Source organism: Euprymna scolopes, chromosome 17, assembly GCF_053919585.1.
Source record: "Euprymna scolopes isolate OS-2025 chromosome 17, ASM5391958v1, whole genome shotgun sequence".
Classification (NCBI taxonomy): Eukaryota; Metazoa; Mollusca; class Cephalopoda; order Sepiida; family Sepiolidae; genus Euprymna; species Euprymna scolopes.
Window position 1 is genome coordinate 117,831,055 of NC_136498.1, and position 21,042 is coordinate 117,852,096.

General features: G+C 28.6%; 1 protein-coding gene across 1 annotated transcript in view; it reads left to right on the plus strand.

Annotated features, from left to right (window-relative positions):
- Positions 1-21,042, plus strand: part of LOC145296926 (ubiquitin-like-conjugating enzyme ATG10) — a 403,301-nt gene that overhangs the window by 231,249 nt on the left and 151,010 nt on the right. The window contains exon 3 of the mRNA XM_080143128.1: positions 658-787. Coding sequence (XP_079999254.1) covers positions 658-787 — 130 coding nt within the window. The remainder of the gene's footprint in view (positions 1-657; positions 788-21,042) is intronic.

The following is a 21,042-nucleotide window of genomic DNA, read 5'->3' on the forward strand; positions in this document are numbered from 1 at the left end:
TTTGACAAACAGTGTTGGCATATAAGGATATAAGTGTTCATCAAATTATAACTTGCACAACATTAGACTTCATCAGCACATTAGAAAAACCAATATTTCAAAAGTTAGTTTGGCCCATGAATAGGACCTTTCCGGTTAATACAATCGGCATTCATAATTTTTTTTTATCAACAACACACACACACACATACACACATATATATATATATATATATATATATATATATATATATATATATATATATATATATATATATATATATATATATATATATATAAGGTTTTCCACTTTTGGAAAGATCATGCCTTGTCTGAAGCGATTTCCATTAAAATGAATATAGAGAGAACTTAGTCGTTTGTGGTCTTTGATGAGTTTCCATAGATGGTAGTGTCGTCAGCATAAATGTCTACGAATGATGTAAGGATGTGATTTGGAAGATCATTGATGTAGATCAGGAAGAGAGTTGGGGACAGGATGGACCTCTATGGTGTTACGATGACTTTCTCATTTCAATAATTTTATCTTAAATTTGCCCTACTGATGTGCCCTTCTCCAGCACGATGTTTTTTTTGTCTTTTTTTTATAAATAATACAATAGACAGTTATCTCCTTATTGATTGTTTCGATTATTGTTCTTTTTCTTCTTTTTTTTTCAGCAGGAAGACTCAGACACTTGTAGTACCTCCACGAGGATGGATGAAGAGGAAGACTTGACGTTTGAATATCATGTTGTCTACAGTCCAAGTTATGGCGTGCCCGTTTTATATTTCAACATCTACCGACAAGGTAGGTGTTCTGGTTAATTGCTTTCTTTGCATATTTTTGGTCACACTTGCACATTGTATCAGAATCTCATTTAAAATCTGCCATCATCAAACTATGAAGCAATATTTACAGATGCATAGTATATATCTATATATAAATTCATATTCCTGTTTGTTTGTTTGTTTGTTCACATTTTGATTAATATATACAAAACTATCCTTACTTTACTCCCATTTATTTCTATATATACTGTGATTTTTGCAGACTATGTACAGTTAAGAGATCATCTCATTTGTATAATAGATTAAGAAAAATCGATTTTATTAAATAGCGGTATCTTAGTTAATGTTTCTAGCGAGAAAATCGTTATAAGTGTTCTATTTAAAATTGTTATTTAATAAATTTTAAACAATAATTATATTGATAACATATTAAATTTATGTGGAATTATTATTCCAACATTGATTTTTTTTAAAAATCTTTTTTTTTTTTTTAGAGTTATTTGCCCTTCGGAACATAAACAAAAAAAACTATCACTAAATAAAATTTGGTAATCTCAATAAATTTCTAGTTTGAAAAAATAATTCCGAGTAGATAGAAAAATGTTTGGCTTTTATTGTTTTTTAAACCACTCTGTCAATTTTTAGTCTACAGACTCGAGATTTGACATAAGGGGTATTGAGATTTGGAGAAAATCTTTTTGATCAGTTTCAGCCAGAAATTTGGCTGTCCAGGGGTCAAAGTTCAACGATTTGACCTTTGAACACTCTACTAAACTCCTCTGCCAATTTTGGGTCTAGACACTTTTTTTTCATAAGACACATCTCCAAACACCTAGGCAACACCAGGTACCCAGACTATATCTTTATTACTCAAGTTGTGAAGAGAAAGGTAGAGAAGAAGACAAAACTGTTATTGACCTTGAACCAGTCACTCTTTCAACAATTTATGTGTATGCAATCAAAACCTCTTTGAAGAAAAACAGTGAGCAGGAAGAGAGTTCCATAATATTGCAGTCCTTGGAAAGAAGCTACTTTACACATTTCGCACAACTCGAATAAATGAAGACATACAACTATATTTTATGTGCAAATATTTATTATTCATTTTTTTCTTAAACAGACAGGAATATCCAACATTATCAATTTAAAGCCATTTTATTGTTTCATATTAATTTCCCATTTGAATATACCCCTTATTTCATGTCGGAAGGGAGGAGGAGGAGGAGTTGTGTTAATCATGCACTTTTTTTAAGCACACCAGCTATATACAACATGCTCCATTTGGTGCTGTGACCAGGATTTTTTTATTATTTTTCTGATTAGAGAAAATTAATTATTTATCTTTATTACTAGAGTTGAACGGATAGAATAAGAGAGAGGTAGAGAAGAAGGCAAAACTGTTATAGACCTTGAGCCAGTCACTCTTTCAACAATTTTGTTTGTTTCTTACACTACTTTGCTATAACTAAAAAAAAACATACAATTATATTTTATGTGTAAATATTTGTTGTTAACTTTTTAAGCAGACGGGAATATCCAGCGTTATCGATTTGATGCCATTTTATTTTTTATAGAGTATTACTTTTTCATTTGAATGTACCCCTATTTCATGTCGAGAGGAGGGGGTAGAGTTGTGCTCATTATCCATTTTTTTAAACACACCAGCAATATACATTTTCTATTTGGTGCGGTGACCAGGATATTCTATATAAAAAGAATTTTATATCTAATTTTAATTCTTTGTTACTTAAGTCGTGACAAACGGATAGTAAGAGAAAGGTTTATTGGAAACTTATTCTTGAGGGGATTAGTGACTGAATTGCAATAGCCAAACAACCTGATGAGATGCTTCAACATGCTTTGTTGATTTAAGACTTGTTTCATCTGTCGATGAAAACAGAAGCACTGAAAATGGGGGAGATAAAAATAAGATCATGCCAACACACAGTCCGTTGAGAACGCCATATTCTAGTTTGGACGTGAGATTTTGCCTGGAGAAAGTGGAATGGAAAATACCTTATTTTTTGGTAGAAACTGTCATGATGGAAGTAGATTTCTCACATCAAAAATCTATTCAGATTTAAGAAAATGGTCTGGGAAAGTGATGAATTATGGGTGGAGAGAGAGACTATAAAACCCAAGGAAAATGTGTGTGTCTGTGTGTGTGTGTGTGTGTGTGTTTTTACAAGATAGTCGCCACTTATCAAGGCTCGGAAGCCACTTGGGGATAAGGGTTATTGCGTGTACAGTAACCAGTGGGATAGTATCGTAGTAATCATTTGTATTGGAGATTTGGTAAAGTGTCTTACTTAAGGAGGCGGTTCATCAGGAATTTGTTTATGTTGGACTCGAAGATATCCAGATTGTAATCAGGTGCGAAACAGGCAACAGAAGAGAGTTCCATAGGCATGCACTTTTAAGAAAGCAGCTTTGTTCATGGAATTTTTTTTATTTTAGTGAAGCAAGAAGATTTGCGTTAGTAACTAAGAAAAAGGAAATTAGGAGCAAAGAAGTGTGTGTGAGTGAGTGTGTGTGTGAGTGTGTGAGAGAGAGGGAGGAAGGGAGGGAGAGTAGGGAGAGAGAATATAATTTTCAATATTTTGCCGATTTTGGATGACATTACTCTAATCTTTATTGTCTTGGTTTCTACTTTTCATTCTTATTTTACATCTATCTATCTATCTATCTATCTATCTATCTATCTATCTATGAGACATGTTACAAAAGTAATGCCTCCTATTTTTTATTCCGCCCAAATGGATCAGAGAAGATTGCAAATTGCATTGTTATGATGAATGAACTTATGCATACATGAACTGAAAAGTTTCATCTCTCTGTTGCAGATATTGGCAGTGTGAGACTAAGAAAACAGCCCCTATCATGGGCATGCGTCAGAAGCAGAGATGCGTCATTGAATTCCTAACAAAAATGAATTGAGAATGGTGGTAACTATGTAGAAAAATAAATTCTGGAGCGCAAAAGGTTGCTCATTTTAATGGTATCGCTCCTATCTTTATAGCTCTTCAACTTTTGGAGTAAAAAAAAAATAGGAGGCTTTACTTTTTGAACGGTCCTCAAATTGCAAAGCGAGCTTCAAACGTCCATGCAAAGCCATTGTTCCTTGCTGGCAAAAGTGCATTGAGAATGGTGATGACTATGTAGAAAAATAAATTCTGAAGCACAAAAGGTCGCTCGTTTTAATGGTACCACTTTTGTCTTCATAGTTCTTTAACTTTTGAGTTAAAAAAAATAGGAGGCTTTACTTTTGGAACGATCCTCATATGTATGTATGCATGTGTGTGTGTGTATGTATATGTGTATGCATGCATGTATGTATGTGTGTGTGTTTTGTATGTGTGTGTTTATGTATACGTGTATGTATGCGTGTGTTTATGTATACGTGTATGTATGTGTGTGTGTGTGTATGTATGTATCTATCAGCTGAAGTCTTACAATAATCGACCACCGTCAATCAACGTTCCACAGCGACCTCATAGTGTGAGTGTAATATGCAGTAAGGTATGCAGCTCTATATCTGGACTGAAAAGGTACATGGTTGTGCATAAAAAAAAATGGGGCTATTAAGCCTGGCGTAGTAATATGGGACAAGAGGGAGAAACTGGCAACCCTAGTTGAAGTAAGCGTCCCTAATGATGCTGAGCTGAGAGGGAGAAATTAACAAAATACCGAGGGCTTATGTACAACATGAAAAGAAACTAAGATCTTAATCATAGCAGTCATTATAGGAGCAACCGGGCTAATGAAAAAGAATTTCAAAAACTATCTGACGAATATACCCGATGAACCAAGTGCAAGAGAAATACAAACAATTGCACTTAAGGGGGCAGTTAAAATCTTAAAAAGATCTCTCGGTTGGAGTAACTAAACTAATGGGAGAATGTTTAGCATCTGGTAGAATGGCCCATCCCTCGCAAAAACAAAGTGATAAGACAATATTCCTCACCCGGATCCAATGAACCCCATTAAGACATTGAACTTGGTGTGTCATGTATGTTAACGTCCCTGTAAATCAATTGCAGGTCTACAAAGTCACCTGAGGACACAAAAGAGGATATTTAATACAGTACATGAATCTTAAGATGACTATCATCTATGAAGATGCTACTATCATCATCATCATCATCATCATCATCATCATCATCACCTGTCTATCTATCCTTCCTTTCCTCTTTGCTTAAATATTTGTTTGTGTTTCTATCAGATATTGTCATGAAAGTAATCGTCTTAGTCAGAAACAAGTTTTTTTTACACAGGAATCACCATTATCAAGGCCCGGGGGCCACTCGAGGATAAGGGTTAATGGATATACATTAGTCAATGTGAGTATAGCCTAGTAAACATAAGTAGTGGGAATTTTGTAAATTGGATTACTTAGGGGGACGGTTCATCAAGAACTTGTTTACGTTGGACTTGAAGACAATCAGATTGTAGTCAGCTGGAAAGCAGATAAACGGAAAAGAGTTCCACAGGCGTGCAGTTCTAGTTTTATCTATCTATCTATCTATCTATCTATCTATCTATCTATCTATCTATAATAGCCAAAAAACAAAAAACAAAAAAACATTGAATGAGCAGAGGAAACTGTTTTTAGAAAACGCTAAAAATGTTATTTTATTAAAAGAAGGAAAAAAATACGATTTAATTTCTTTCTTTCTTTTAAAAGAAATTGAATTGTATATTTCTTCCTTTTTTTTTAATGAAATATTTTGCATTTTTAACGTGTTCTAAAAAACAGTTTTATTTGTTTATTCAATGTTTTTAAATTCTTAATGTGTGTCCAAGAGCTTTAATACCAATTCCTATAGGCCGAAACAAGTTTTCGTTCGTTTGTAGCCCCTTCAGCAGTCCTCCCAAATGCTTGAAAAGAAGAAGAAGAAGAAGAAGAAGAAGAAGAAGAAGAAGAAGAAGAAGAAATAGAAGAAGAAGAAGAAGAAGATGTGCTGATGAAAGGCTGGAGCTAACTAATAATTCGCAATCATAACAAGCCCGAATTAATTCTATGAAATCGATAGTTATTTTCTGCGCCGTAATTTCTTGCCTCGATGTTCCGATTAATATTGCTGTCTTCGCTGCAACAAACTGATTAAACGCATGTTTGTCGCTTAATGAGACCACGTTATTCTTTAATCGAGAACAAACACAGAGAAATGTAAGATTTCTTCTTTAAGGAGTGGGGTACACACGATTTTGTTAATGGCTCATTTCTCAATAAGCCCGAGATTAACGTCGATGATTGTATGTAATTTGCGCGCGCACACGCACACACACACGCGCGCGCACACACACATACACACACTATGACGATGCAGTTCATACAGTTACATACTTAGAAAACGGAGCTATTAAACCTGGCACAGTGATATGAGACAAAAAGAAGAAAGAAGCAACCTTAGTAGAAGTTAGTGTCCCCAATAATGCTACGTAATAAACAAGGCTAAGAGGGAAAAGATAACGAAACACCAAGGTCTTATACACGGCATGAAAAGAAACTGGAACCTTGGGAAGATTTCTACCATTCCAGTAATTGTGTGTGCAACTGGAGTTATGAAAATGTATGACATATACAACATAATTCACATTGAGACATTGATCACCGAACTTAAGCAACGTTTAACCTGGTCAGTACTAAAATGGGTGACCATTTGGGACTTCTTGGTAATGTGCTCTTCACTTATCTCGGCATTTTTCTATCACTTCTCCTTGCCACTGGGATCAAGCAGTGCCGATTCAAGAGAGGTGTGGTTGATGGATTGTGCAACCCTTGCCTCACAATTACATGCGCAGCTGCCATTACAAAGGGTATCCATTGTCTCTTGAGACTGAATGGCGGCATCATCGATGCACAACATGAAAAGAAACTGGAATCTTGGGAAGATTTCCATCATTCCAGTAATTATAGGGGTAATCAGACTCATGATAAAGAATTTCAAAACCTACCCTGTGAACCAAGTGCAAGAGAGATACAAACAATTGCGCTTAAAAGGGCGTTTAGAAACATGAAAGCCTCTACCGAGTAATTGTATTTATTTCTTATTTTTCCCTTGAAAAATAGATATATCTCCGAAATTGTGAACTTTATACAACCTTAGCCAGTAGAACCCCGGGATACAATTTTTTCAGGTTACGATGTGGAATATAATGTTTTTCCAGGCCCTGGTTACGGTATTTTCCCCGCCTTACGGTGTTATTTATAATGTTATTTGATTATATACATGTGTATTATATACTGTACTGTATTTTGTTACTAAGTTTTAATATGTACTGTATAAAATTTTGCTTCGGCTCCACCATACGGTGATTTCACTAACCCAGGAATGGATTAATACCGTATCCCGGGGTTCTGCTGTATATCTATTTATATATATGAATTTAACAGCTGTCCTGTTTTTAGATCTCTGAAACAGCTTCATGGTAAACAGCTGATGTATATCTATTTATATATATGAATTTAACAGCTGTCCTGTTTTTAGATCTCTGAAACAGCTTCATGGTAAACAGCTGATGTATATCTATTTATATATATGAATTTAACAGCTGTCCTGTTTTTAGATCTCTGAAATAGCTTCATGGTAAACAGCTGATGTATATCTATTTATATATATGAATTTAACAGCTGTCCTGTTTTTAGATCACTGAAACAGCTTCATGGTAAACAGCTGATTATGTTTCTATGCCACAGTTTACGTTTTCTTGTTTATTTTTCACTGTTATATAGCTGAATTCCCTTTTGCAATTGTGTATTTTCCAGCAGTAAGCTGGTTTATGCAAAGTGCTAACTGCGGTTTGTTGAAGTTAGTTAATATCCGTTGAAATCTAAACGATATCATTTGAAATAATATACTCAAAGTTTCTTTAAACTATGTATGAACAATGGCCAATCGTAACACATCACTCAAAAAGTCTCAACAGGTCTACTAATATGTCAACAACTTTTCGGTAAAATTCAACTTTATTTATCAACATAACCTCCTTCTAAGGTGATGCACTGATTCCAATACAGTAGAACCCTGGGATACATTGGCCCTGGGATATGGTGCCCCTGGGATACATTTTTTTTTCAGGTTGTGATGTGGAATACAATATTTTTCAAGCCCCTGATTACGGTATTTGCCCCGTCTTACGGTATTATTTATAATGTTATTTGATTATATACATGCATTAATTTTTAATATGTTCTGTATAAAATTTTGCTTAGGCCCCCAGTCCCCCACCGTACGGCGATTTCTTCTTACGATCCCAACCCCGGAAGGGATTAATGCCGTATCTCGGGATTCTACTGTACAAATATTATCGCTTGGTAAACAATGGCATGGTTTGGCATTTATTTTGTAGCGGATAAAGTGCACGAGTTTTACAGTTATACTTTTACTCTTCATTATTTACTTTATTTCTGTTCAGGTTATTGCTATTTCTACTGGTTATATTTATTGTTATTTTTGGTTGTCGGTTTATATACGACCGGTTATATTTATTGTTATTTTTGGTTTCGGGTTTATATATGACTGGTTATAGTTATTGTTATTTTTGGTTGTCGGTTTATATACGACTGGTTATATTTATTGCTATTTTTGGTTTCGGGTTTATATACGACTGGTTATATTTATTGCTATTTTTGGTTTCGGGTTTATATACGACTGGTTATATTTATTGCTATTTTTGGTTTGGGGTTTATATACGACTGGTTATATTTATTGTTATTTTTGGTTTCGGGTTTATATACGACTGGTTATATTTATTGTTATTTTTGGTTTCGGGTTTATATACGACTGGTTATATTTATTGCTATTTTTGGTTTCAGGTTTATATACGACTGGTTATATTTATTGCTATTTTTGGTTTGGGGTTTATATACGACTGGTTATATTTATTGTTATTTTTGGTTTCGGGTTTATATACGACTGGTTATATTTATTGTTATTTTTGGTTTCGGGTTTATATACGACTGGTTATATTTATTGCTATTTTTGGTTTCGGGTTTATATATGACTGGTTATATTTATTGTTATTTTTGGTTCCGGGTTTATATACGACTGGTTATATTTATTGTTATTTTTGGTTTCGGGTTTATATACGACTGGTTATATTTATTGCTATTTTTGGTTTCGGGTTTATATACGACTGGTTATATTTATTGCTATTTTTGGTTTCGGGTTTATATACGACTGGTTATATTTATTGTTATTTTTGGTTTCGGGTTTATATACGACTGGTTATATTTATTGTTATTTTTGGTTTCGGGTTTATATATGACTGGTTATATTTATTGCTATTTTTGGTTTCGGGTTTATATATGACTGGTTATATTTATTGCTATTTTTGGTTTCGGGTTTATATACGACTGGTTATATTTATTGCTATTTTTGGTTTCGGGTTTATATACGACTGGTTATATTTATTGCTATTTTTGGTTTCGGGTTTATATACGACTGGTTATATTTATTGTTATTTTTGGTTTGGGGTTTATATACGTCTGGTTATATTTATTGCTATTTTTGGTTTGGGGTTTATATACGACTGGTTATATTTATTGTTATTTTTGGTTTCGGGTTTATATACGACTGGTTATATTTATTGTTATTTTTGGTTTCGGGTTTATATACGACTGGTTATATTTATTGCTATTTTTGGTTTCGGGTTTATATATGGCTGGTTATATTTATTGCTATTTTTGGTTTCGGGTTTATATATGACTGGTTATATTTATTGTTATTTTTGGTTTCGGGTTTATATACGACTGGTTATATTTATTGCTATTTTTGGTTTCGGGTTTATATACGACTGGTTATATTTATTGCTATTTTTGGTTTCGGGTTTATATATGACTGGTTATATTTATTGCTATTTTTAGTTTCGGGTTTATATATGACTGGTTATATTTATTGTTATTTTTGGTTTCGGGTTTATATATGACTGGTTATATTTATTGTTATTTTTGGTTTCGGGTTTATATACGACTGGTTATATTTATTGCTATTTTTGGTTTCGGGTTTATATACGACTGGTTATATTTATTGCTATTTTTGGTTTCGGGTTTATATATGACTGGTTATATTTATTGCTATTTTTAGTTTCGGGTTTATATATGACTGGTTATATTTATTGCTATTTTTGGTTTCGGGTTTATATACGACTGGTTATATTTATTGCTATTTTTGATTTCGGGTTTATATACGACGTATTATATTTATTGTGTTTTTGGTTTCGGGTTTATGTAATCATCGACCAATGTTCGTCAACTATTTTATGCTCTCTTGTTGTGTTTTGCATAAGTGATGTTTCGTTTGTTGCATTTGACGAATCAATAGTTTATCCGATATTAACATGTCTGTACTTTTTATTTTAGTTAATAAATTTATTTTGCTTATGTTTTACTTTTTTTCTATTTCGATTTGATAAGTTTGAAAGTGGTTAAAGTTTAGAATCTCTAATTTCTCATTTAGACATAACCTATATGGATCGTCTATATTTCTACATATACTGGCCTGTTATATTATTTTCCACTTAGCTATTTGCAAATGTCCGGTTTATTTGAGCTCCCAGTCATGGGGCGCTAATGCTGTTTTTTTTTTTTTATTGCGTTGTTTTTGTTACTGAATGCATTTCTATGATCGTGATATCTACTTTAAAATCTAGAGAGGTCATACCTATGCAATACTTCTTGTTATTTGGGATTTCTTTAACAAATACTATGGCATGGTAAAAAAATACTTTTAATTAAGTATTTATTTTGAAGTGGACAAAATGTACAACTTCTACAGTTGCAACTTTTCTCTTCATTATAAGCTTTTTCATTTCTACTTGAGTGATTGCTATGTAGCAAAGAAAGCCCAAGTACTATATGGTTATGACCTCTCTAGATTTTAAAATTGGGATTTTTTTTTTTTTTACGTGGAGGTCACCACTTATCAAGGCCCGGAAGCCACTCGGGGATAAGGGTTATTGCGGGTACAGTAATCAATGAGATAATATCATAGTAAACGTTAGTAATGGAGATCCAATAAAGTGTCTTACTTAAGGGGGCGGTTCATCAGGAATTTGTTTATGTTGGACTTGAAGACATCCAAGTTGTAGTCAGATGGAAAACAGGCAAACGGAAGAGAGTTCCACTGGCGTGCACTTCTAAGAAAGAAGGTTTGTTCATGGAATCTACGCTTTGATTTTGGCACAGACAAAGAGTGGGGAAAATTATTGACAGTGGTTTCAGCTAGACCGGTGTTTTTCGTGAAAGATTTGCGAGGGGGGGCCAGAGATTGAAGCTCAGACGAGCACTTGCCATAGAAATAACAATAAAACAAAGACAGGCTCGCAACGTCGCTTCTGTAGGAGAGAGGTTGCAGGGAAGAGAAAAGGACATCCCCCACTAAGCCACAAAGTCTATTTTGTACTCTGTCAAGGTAGGATCTCTAGCCCAGATGTGGCAGCAGTACTCCATCCTTGGAGATATGATCATAAAAATGCATTCAATAAAAAAAGAACCAAATAAAGATTACTAGGAGCTCAAAGAAAGCAGACTCTGCCAATAATCAAGTGGAAAGTAGTACAACAAGCGAGTACATATGGAAATTTAGACAACTCATGTAGATTATGTTTGAATGAGAAATTTGAAATTCTAAACTTTAAAGACCCATAAACCAATTAAACTATAGAAGTAAAATTGCAAATAATGGTGCAGACAGAATAAACTTTAATTTATAACAATACATCAGAAACATAAAATAAAATGATTAAGTAAAAAAACTAAACCAAATCAACATAGAAATAGAAAAAGTGTCCCAAGCACGCTGTTTAAAAATGTGTGCACCTAATAATTGAACGCATTCACACAAAAAGGGTTTATCACGTTAACCAACATTCAGGCAACGGTTCCCCAACCAACCAACCAAGCTAGGCATCACAGCTCAGCAAAAAACTAGTCCCCTGTCTCGTCAGGGCGAAGTTGTCAAGTGACAAACTGGTCATATGCATTAAATACATTGGTAGCGTACGCGATTGACCTGTTCTGCATCTGCTTTGTACCACGTTGCCTGTATATGGCCAGAGCTCCACCTCACAATCACAATGGCAGGATGCGCTTGACACCCTCATAGTACAAAGCTCACACACAACTTCCACATTTTTGATCCACTCGACAACTGGTATATCAGCTGCAGCATCACTAAATTCCAGAAACAACCGGACATCAAAATTTTGCCCTTTATCGCCAAAAGGTGATAAAAGGCCGAAATAGCTTCTAATCATTAAAAAAAAGAAAAATGATTTTCTGGTTCCGAGCATTTGAGTTTAACTTCAGTCCTCGCACTCAGTTAGTTTGCTCTGCTTTGGCTTGTTCAAATGGCAGAGGAGTCCACAATTGAAGTAGTGCCACCCAACTGTCTCCTGTCAAATGTTAGACCCCTGGGAGCAGGCGAAGGCTTCCATATTATATTGAGTTGAATATAGGCAAAAGTAAAAAAAAAAAAATCCCTGTCCTCATTAGATCTTCCGTGCATACGGTTATTGACTAGAGTGAAAATGGTAGAGCTTCGACAGGTTAGCAGAAAGCTGAAAGGTTCAACAAAGCGAGAAAAATGGAAAGAAGCACACAAAAATTCAGTTAAAAAATAGAAAGCATTTCTTTTGGAACGACCCAAGTATGAACAATTTTGGACGACTCTAGCATGATGATTAAAGTCTTTCTTAATGAATTTGAAGCCTAAGGTTCAATCCTCGACTGAGTCATGCCAAGACTCAAAAATTGTACTTTATATTGCTTTGATTAAAAATATGGTTTGAGAAAGCGAGGATCAATTAAAAGTAGAAAATCCTGGTGAAAAGATGCCTTTCCTGCATTTCATTAGTAGCAGCTAACTAAAAGGGAGTCTTCAGATCGTCCTCGACTAAGGTCGATAATTTTACTTTTTCTAAACTTATTCAAGGGTTCATATGGAGCCTAGTATTGTCTAACATATTCTCACCATATTAATAGTAATGATTAATATTTTAGTGGAATATTATTAAGAGAGGTAAAAAGTTGTATCTGACATTTTAGGATTAGAACAAGCAAGGCGTGCTCAGAGAAATATAAAATAATAATTTAATTTTAAAAATATAAGTATTCGATTATAAATATTTAAAAATCAGATTTCGCTGTAAGTAATTTAGATGACTAAAATTGGGTTATAAATGTTTTAGTAATTTAGCTTACAAAAATTTGGTTAAAAATGTTTTAGTAATTTAGGTGATTAAAATTGGATTATAAATGTTTTAGTAATTTAGCTGACTAAAATTGGGTTATAAATGTTTTAGTAACTTAGGTGACTAAAATTGGGTTATAAATGTTTTAGTAATTAAGCTGACTAAAATCTGATTATAAATGTTTTAGTAATTTAGGTGATTAAAATTGCATTATAAAATGTTTTAGTAATCTAGGTGACTAAAATTGGATTATAAATGTTTTAGTAATTTAGGTGACTAAAATTGGATTATAAATGTTTTAGAAATTTAGATGACTAAAATTGGATTATAAATGTTTTAGTAATTTAGGTGACTAAAATTTGATTATAAATGTTTTAGTAATTTAGGTGACTAAAATTGGGTTATAAATGTTTTAGTAATTAAGCTGACTAAAATCTGATTATAAATGTTTTAGTACTTTAGGTGATTAAAATTGCATTATAAATGTTTTAGTAATCTAGGTGACTAAAATTGGATTATAAATGTTTTAGTAATTTAGGTGACTAAAATTGGATTATAAATGTTTTAGAAATTTAGATGACTAAAATTGGATTATAAATGTTTTAGTAATTTAGGTGACTAAAATTGGATTATAAATGTTTTAGTAATTTAGGTGACTAAAATTGGATTATAAATGTTTTAGTAATTTAGGTGACTAAAATTGGATTATAAATGTTTTAGTAATTTAGGTGATTAAAATTGGATTATAAATGTTTTAGTAATTTAGGTGATTAAAATTGGATTATAAATGTTTTAGTAATTTAGGTGACTAAAATTGGATTATAAATGTTTTAGTAATTTAGGTGACTAAAATTGGATTATAAATGTTTTAGTAATTTAGGTGATTAAAATTGGATTATAAATGTTTTAGTAATTTAGGTGACTTAAATTGGATTATAAATGTTTTTGTAATTTAGGTGACTAAAATTGGATTATAAATGTTTTAGTAATTTAGGTGACTTAAATTGGATTATAAATGTTTTAGTAATTTAGGTGACTTAAATTGGATTAAAAATGTTTTAGTAATTTAGGTGACTAAAATTGGATTATAAATGTTTTAGTAATTTAGGTGATTAAAATTGGATTATTAATGTTTTAGTAATTTAGGTGACTAAAATTGGATTATAAATGTTTTAGTAATTTAGGTGACTAAAATTGGATTATAAATGTTTTAGTAATTTAGGTGACTTAAATTGGATTATAAATGTTTTAGTAATTTAGGTGACTTAAATTGGATTATAAATGTTTTAGTAATTTAGGTGATTAAAATTGGATTATAAATGTTTTAGTAATTTAGGTGATTAAAATTGGATTATAAATGTTTTAGTAATTTAGGTGATTAAAATTGGATTATAAATGTTTTAGTAATTTAGGTGACTAAAATTGGATTATAAATGTTTTAGTAATTTAGGTGACTTAAATTGGATTATAAATGTTTTTGTAATTTAGGTGACTTAAATTGGATTATAAATGTTTTAGTAATTTAGGTGATTTAAATTGGATTATAAATGTTTTAGTAATTTAGGTGACTAAAATTGGATTATAAATGTTTTAGTAATTTAGGTGACTAAAATTGGATTATAAATGTTTTAGTAATTTAGGTGACTAAAATTGGATTATAAATGTTTTAGTAATTTAGGTGACTTAAATTGGATTATAAATATTTTAGTAATTTAGGTGATTAAAATTGGATTATAAATGTTTTAGTAATTTAGGTGACTTAAATTGGATTATAAATGTTTTAGTAATTTAGGTGACTAAAATTGGATTATAAATGTTTTAGTAATTTAGGTGACTAAAATTTGATTATAAATGTTTTAGTAATTTAGGTGACTAAAATTGGATTATAAATGTTTTAGTAATTTAGGTGACTGAAATTGGATTATAAATGTTTTAGTAATTTAGGTGACTAAAATTTGATTATAAATGTTTTAGTAATTTAGGTGACTAAAATTGGATTATAAATGTTTTAGTAATTTAGGTGACTTAAATTGGATTATAAATATTTTAGTAATTTAGGTGATTAAAATTGGATTATAAATGTTTTAGTAATTTAGGTGACTTAAATTGGATTATAAATGTTTTAGTAATTTAGGTGATTAAAATTGGATTATAAATGTTTTAGTAATTTAGGTGATTAAAATTTGATTATAAATGTTTTAGTAATTTAGGTGACTAAAATTGGATTATAAATGTTTTAGTAATTTAGGTGACTAAAATTGGATTATAAATGTTTTAGTAATTTAGGTGACTGAAATTGGATTATAAATGTTTTAGTAATTTAGGTGACTAAAATTTGATTATAAATGTTTTAGTAATTTAGGTGACTAAAATTGGATTATAAATGTTTTAGTAATTTAGGTGACTTAAATTGGATTATAAATATTTTAGTAATTTAGGTGATTAAAATTGGATTATAAATGTTTTAGTAATTTAGGTGACTTAAATTGGATTATAAATGTTTTAGTAATTTAGGTGATTAAAATTGGATTATAAATGTTTTAGTAATTTAGGTGACTAAAATTGGATTATAAATGTTTTAGTAATTTAGGTGACTTAAATTGGATTATAAATATTTTAGTAATTTAGGTGACTGAAATTGGATTATAAATGTTTTAGTAATTTAGGTGACTTAAATTGGATTATAAATGTTTTAGTAATTTAGGTGATTAAAATTGGATTATAAATGTTTTAGTAATTTAGGTGATTAAAATTGGATTATAAATGTTTTAGTAATTTAGGTGATTAAAATTGGATTATAAATGTTTTAGTAATTTAGGTGATTAAATTGGATTATAAATGTTTTAGTAATTTAGGTGACTTAAATTGGATTATAAATGTTTTAGTAATTTAGGTGATTAAAATTGGATTATAAATGTTTTAGTAATTTAGGTGACAAAAATTGGATTATAAATGTTTTAGTAATTTAGGTGACTTAAATTGGATTATAAATATTTTAGTAATTTAGGTGACTGAAATTGGATTATAAATGTTTTAGTAATTTAGGTGACTTAAATTGGATTATAAATGTTTTAGTAATTTAGGTGATTAAAATTGGATTATAAATGTTTTAGTAATTTAGGTGACTAAAATTGGATTATAAATGTTTTAGTAATTTAGGTGACTTAAATTGGATTATAAATATTTTAGTAATTTAGGTGACTGAAATTGGATTATAAATGTTTTAGTAATTTAGGTGACTTAAATTGGATTATAAATGTTTTAGTAATTTACGTGATTAAAATTTGATTATAAATGTTTTAGTAATTTAGGTGACTAAAATTGGATTATAAATGTTTTAGTAATTTAGGTGACTTAAATTGGATTATAAATATTTTAGTAATTTAGGTGACTGAAATTGGATTATAAATGTTTTAGTAATTTAGGTGACTTAAATTGGATTATAAATGTTTTAGTAATTTAGGTGATTAAAATTGGATTATAAATGTTTTAGTAATTTAGGTGACTAAAATTGGATTATAAATGTTTTAGTAATTTAGGTGACTAAAATTTGATTATAAATGTTTTAGTAATTTAGGTGATTAAAATTGGATTATAAATGTTTTAGTAATTTAGGTGATTAAAATTGGATTATAAATGTTTTAGTAATTTAGGTGACTAAAATTGGATTATAAATGTTTTAGTAATTTAGGTGACTTAAATTGGATTATAAATGTTTTTGTAATTTAGGTGACTTAAATTGGATTATAAATGTATTAGTAATTTAGGTGACTTAAATTGGATTATAAATGTTTTAGTAATTTAGGTGACTAAAATTGGATTATAAATGTTTTAGTAATTTAGGTGACGTAAATTGGATTATAAATGTTTTAGTAATTTAGGTGACTAAAATTGGATTATAAATGTTTTAGTAATTTAGGTGACTTAAATTGGATTATAAATATTTTAGTAATTTAGGTGATTAAAATTGGATTATAAATGTTTTAGTAATTTAGGTGACTTAAATTGGATTATAAATGTTTTAGTAATTTAGGTGATTAAAATTGGATTATAAATGTTTTAGTAATTTAGGTGACTAAAATTGGATTATAAATATTTTAGTAATTTAGGTGACTAAAATTTGATTATAAATGTTTTAGTAATTAAGGTGACTAAAATTGGATTATAAATGTTTTAGTAATTTAGGTGACTAAAATTGGATTATAAATGTTTTAGTAATTTAGGTGACTAAAATTTGATTATAAATGTTTTAGTAATTTAGGTGACTAAAATTTGATTATAAATATTTTAGTAATTTAGGTGATTAAAATTGGATTATAAATGTTTTAGTAATTTAGGTGACTTAAATTGGATTATAAATGTTTTAGTAATTAAGGTGACTAAAATTTGATTATAAATGTTTTAGTAATTTAGGTGACTTAAATTGGATTATAAATGTTTTAGTAATTTAGGTGACTAAAATTTGATTATAAATGTTTTAGTAATTTAGGTGACTAAAATTGGATTATAAATGTTTTAGTAATTTAGGTGACTGAAATTGGATTATAAATGTTTTAGTAATTTAGGTGACTAAAATTTGATTATAAATGTTTTAGTAATTTAGGTGACTAAAATTGGATTATAAATGTTTTAGTAATTTAGGTGAATAAAATTGGATTATAAATATTTTAGTAATTTAGGTGATTAAAATTGGATTATAAATGTTTTAGTAATTTAGGTGACTTAAATTGGATTATAAATGTTTTAGTAATTTAGGTGACTTAAATTGGATTATAAATGTTTTAGTAATTTAGGTGACTTAAATTGGATTATAAATGTTTTAGTAATTTAGGTGACTTAAATTGGATTATAAATGTTTTAGTAATTTAGGTGACTGAAATTGGATTATAAATGTTTTAGTAATTTAGGTGACTTAAATTGGATTATAAATGTTTTAGTAATTTAGGTGACTGAAATTGGATTATAAATGTTTTAGTAATTTAGGTGACTTAAATTGGATTATAAATGTTTTAGTAATTTAGGTGATTAAAATTGGATTATAAATGTTTTAGTAATTTAGGTGACTAAAATTGGATTATAAATGTTTTAGTAATTTAGGTGACTAAAATTTGATTATAAATGTTTTAGTAATTTAGGTGATTAAAATTGGATTATAAATGTTTTAGTAATTTAGGTGATTAAAATTGGATTATAAATGTTTTAGTAATTTAGGTGACTAAAATTGGATTATAAATGTTTTAGTAATTTAGGTGACTTAAATTGGATTATAAATGTTTTAGTAATTTAGGTGACTTAAATTGGATTATAAATGTATTAGTAATTTAGGTGACTTAAATTGGATTATAAATGTTTTAGTAATTTAGGTGACTAAAATTGGATTATAAATGTTTTAGTAATTTAGGTGACGTAAATTGGATTATAAATGTTTTAGTAATTTAGGTGACTAAAATTGGATTATAAATGTTTTAGTAATTTAGGTGACTTAAATTGGATTATAAATATTTTAGTAATTTAGGTGATTAAAATTGGATTATAAATGTTTTAGTAATTTAGGTGACTTAAATTGGATTATAAATGTTTTAGTAATTTAGGTGATTAAAATTGGATTATAAATGTTTTAGTAATTTAGGTGACTAAAATTGGATTATAAATATTTTAGTAATTTAGGTGACTAAAATTTGATTATAAATGTTTTAGTAATTAAGGTGACTAAAATTGGATTATAAATGTTTTAGTAATTTAGGTGACTAAAATTGGATTATAAATGTTTTAGTAATTTAGGTGACTAAAATTTGATTATAAATGTTTTAGTAATTTAGGTGACTAAAATTTGATTATAAATATTTTAGTAATTTAGGTGATTAAAATTGGATTATAAATGTTTTAGTAATTTAGGTGACTTAAATTGGATTATAAATGTTTTAGTAATTAAGGTGACTAAAATTTGATTATAAATGTTTTAGTAATTTAGGTGACTAAAATTGGATTATAAATGTTTTAGTAATTTAGGTGACATTAATTGGATTATAAATATTTTAGTAATTTAGGTGATTAAAATTGGATTATAAATGTTTTAGTAATTTAGGTGACTTAAATTGGATTATAAATGTTTTAGTAATTTAGGTGACTAAAATTTGATTATAAATGTTTTAGTAATTTAGGTGACTAAAATTGGATTATAAATGTTTTAGTAATTTAGGTGACTGAAATTGGATTATAAATGTTTTAGTAATTTAGGTGACTAAAATTTGATTATAAATGTTTTAGTAATTTAGGTGACTAAAATTGGATTATAAATGTTTTAGTAATTTAGGTGAATAAAATTGGATTATAAATATTTTAGTAATTTAGGTGATTAAAATTGGATTATAAATGTTTTAGTAATTTAGGTGACTTAAATTGGATTATAAATGTTTTAGTAATTTAGGTGACTAAAATTTGATTATAAATGTTTTAGTAATTTAGGTGACTAAAATTGGATTATAAATGTTTTAGTAATTTAGGTTACTTAAATTGGATTATAAATATTTTAGTAATTTAGGTGATTAAAATTGGATTATAAATGTTTTAGTAATTTAGGTGACTTAAATTGGATTATAAATGTTTTAGTAATTTAGGTGATTAAAATTGGATTATAAATGTTTTAGTAATTTAGGTGACTAAAATTGGATTATAAATATTTTAGTAATTTAGGTGACTAAAATTTGATTATAAATGTTTTAGTAATTTAGGTGACTAAAATTGGATTATAAATGTTTTAGTAATTTAGGTGACTAAAATTGGATTATAAATGTTTTAGTAATTTAGGTGACTAAAATTTGATTATAAATGTTTTAGTAATTTAGGTGACTTAAATTGGATTATAAATATTTTAGTAATTTAGGTGATTAAAATTGGATTATAAATGTTTTAGTAATTTAGTTGACTTAAATTGGATTATAAATGTTTTAGTAATTTAGGTGACTAAAATTTGATTATAAATGTTTTACTAATTTAGGTGACTAAAATTGGATTATAAATGTTTTAGTAATTTAGGTGACTTAAATTGGATTATAAATATTTTAGTAATTTAGGTGATTAAAATTGGATTATAAATGTTTTAGTAATTTAGGTGACTTAAATTGGATTATAAATGTTTTAGTAATTTAAGTGACTAAAATTTGATTATAAATGTTTTAGTAATTTAGGTGACTAAAATTGGATTATAAATGTTTTAGTAATTTAGGTGACTGAAATTGGATTATAAATGTTTTAGTAATTTAGGTGACTAAAATTTGATTATAAATGTTTTAGTAATTTAGGTGACTAAAATTGGATTATAAATGTTTTAGTAATTTAGGTGACTTAAATTGGATTATAAATGTTTTAGTAATTTAGGTGACTTAAATTGGATTATAAATGTTTTAGTAATTTAGGTGATTAAAATTGGATTATAAATGTTTTAGTAATTTAGGTGATTAAAATTGGATTATAAATGTTTTAGTAATTTAGGTGATTAAAATTGGATTATAAATGTTTTAGTAATTTAGGTGACTAAAATTGGATTATAAATGTTTCAGTAATTTAGGTGACTTAAATTGGATTATAAATGTTTTTGTAATTTAGGTGACTTAAATTGGATTATAAATGTTTTAGTAATTTAGGTGACTTAAATTGGATTATAAATGTTTTAGTAATTTAGGTGACTAAAATTGGATTATAAATGTTTTAGTAATTTAGGTGACTAAAATTGGATTATAAATGTTTTAGTAATTTAGGTGACTTAAATTGGATTATAAATGTTTTAGTAATTTAGGTGACTTAAATTGGATTATAAATGTTTTAGTAATTTAGGTGACTTAAATTGGATTATAAATGTTTTAGTAATTTAGGTGACTTAAATTGGATTATAAATGTTTTAGTAATTTAGGTGACTTAAATTGGATTATAAATGTTTTAGTAATTTAGGTGACTGAAATTGGATTATAAATGTTTTAGTAATTTAGGTGACTTAAATTGGATTATAAATGTTTTAGTAATTTAGGTGACTAAAATTGGTTTATAAATGTTTTAGTAATTTAGGTGACTTAAATTGGATTA